Genomic DNA, 1,286 nt, shown 5'->3' with positions numbered 1-1,286 from the left:
AACCCACCACCAACGGCACCACGCCAGCCCTTCTACACCCGGATACGGGGGAGGTGGTGGCGGTAACATTTAGTGAGAAGGAGGCTCTCYTTAGGGAGCAGGCCTTTCCACAAGCCCCGGAGGGTGACGCCGAGATTGACCTCCYAGGGCCTGGAAACGCCCATAAYCTGATAAYAGAATCAACCGTACAGAACGCAATTTTTAGCCAGGGGGTTGAAAAGGCTCYAGGGGTCGATTTACTCAATTTCCGCRCTATCYGGCTACTTTGGCAACTAGATCAGGCCCGGGTGATAGCGCTGATTAGGCAGTGTATTAGGCTTGGGATAYACCCCGGGACCTGGAAAACCGCCAAAGGGGTGCTCCTATGGAAGCCTAATAAGAGCYGCTATACGATAGCGAAGCACTACCGGGTTATAAGCCTGCTTAAGTGYCTAGGTAAGGTGGTGGAGAAGCTGGTGGCAGAATTCGTTACCTTATAAGCCTGCTTAAGTGYCTAGGTAAGGTGGTGGAGAAGCTGGTGGCAGAATTCGTTACCGAATTTGYAGAGTCTAGGGGGTTGTTCCAYGAAGGCCAATTTGGTGGGCGCYAACGGCGCTCCGCGGTGGACGTCGTAGCATGCCTTATAGGCGAGATTGAGCATGCTTGGTGGAACCACGAGATCGGGGCATGCCTATTTATGGATATCAAGGGGGCCTTTGACCACGTGGTGGGGAGCAAGCTTATAGGGGGCCTCCGGGAGGCCGAGCTAGATGGAGATTTGATACGCTGGGTGGCATCCTTTTTGACAAATCGACGGGCGTTTCTTATTATTGACGGTCACCCAGGCCTAGAGGCCCCTATCAACTCTGGCTTACCCCAGGGCTCACCGGTGTCACCAATCCTCTTCGTGTTGTATGTACGGTTGCTGACAACCGCTATCGAGACCGCGGTCCCGGGCGTTAAGGGGCTATCCTTTGTGGATGACCAGGGGCTTGTTACAGCGGCTAGATCAATAAAAGAGGCCTGTAAGGCCCTACAACGTGCCGCTAGGATAGCGGTAGAATGGGGGGTGGAGAACGGAGTCCAATTCGACCCGGATAAGACGGAGCTAGCCTTCTTTACAAGAATGCATGAGAATCGATTTAGGGAGGAGATTAGGGGTGCTAAAGTCACCGTTAGGGGGGTTGCTGCTAAGATAATGCCTAACACGGTACGCTGGTTAGGCATGACATTAGATAGGAAGCTCACCCTCCGGTGCCACTATATGACGTGCCTCCAGAAGGCCATAGGCACCGAGATACGATACG

General features: G+C 53.8%; 1 protein-coding gene across 1 annotated transcript in view; it reads left to right on the top strand.

The window, feature by feature from the left end:
• The window catches only part of BHQ10_010403 (uncharacterized protein), a gene marked incomplete at both ends in the record, with an annotated part of 1,500 nt that extends 253 nt beyond the window's left edge, over positions 1–1,247 (top strand). Inside the window, 3 exons of the mRNA XM_040873028.1 lie at positions 1–435; positions 498–1,153; positions 1,215–1,247. The exon at positions 1–435 is cut by the window's left edge and continues 253 nt beyond it. Coding sequence (XP_040738903.1) covers positions 1–435; positions 498–1,153; positions 1,215–1,247 — 1,124 coding nt within the window. The remainder of the gene's footprint in view (positions 436–497; positions 1,154–1,214) is intronic.
• Positions 1,248–1,286: the final 39 nt, after the last annotated feature.

This window comes from Talaromyces amestolkiae, assembly GCF_001896365.1.
Source record: "Talaromyces amestolkiae strain CIB chromosome Unknown scaffold92.1, whole genome shotgun sequence".
Classification (NCBI taxonomy): domain Eukaryota; kingdom Fungi; phylum Ascomycota; class Eurotiomycetes; order Eurotiales; family Trichocomaceae; genus Talaromyces; species Talaromyces amestolkiae.
Note: the sequence above shows the minus strand (reverse complement) of the source record. Positions and strands in the feature narration are given on the sequence as shown.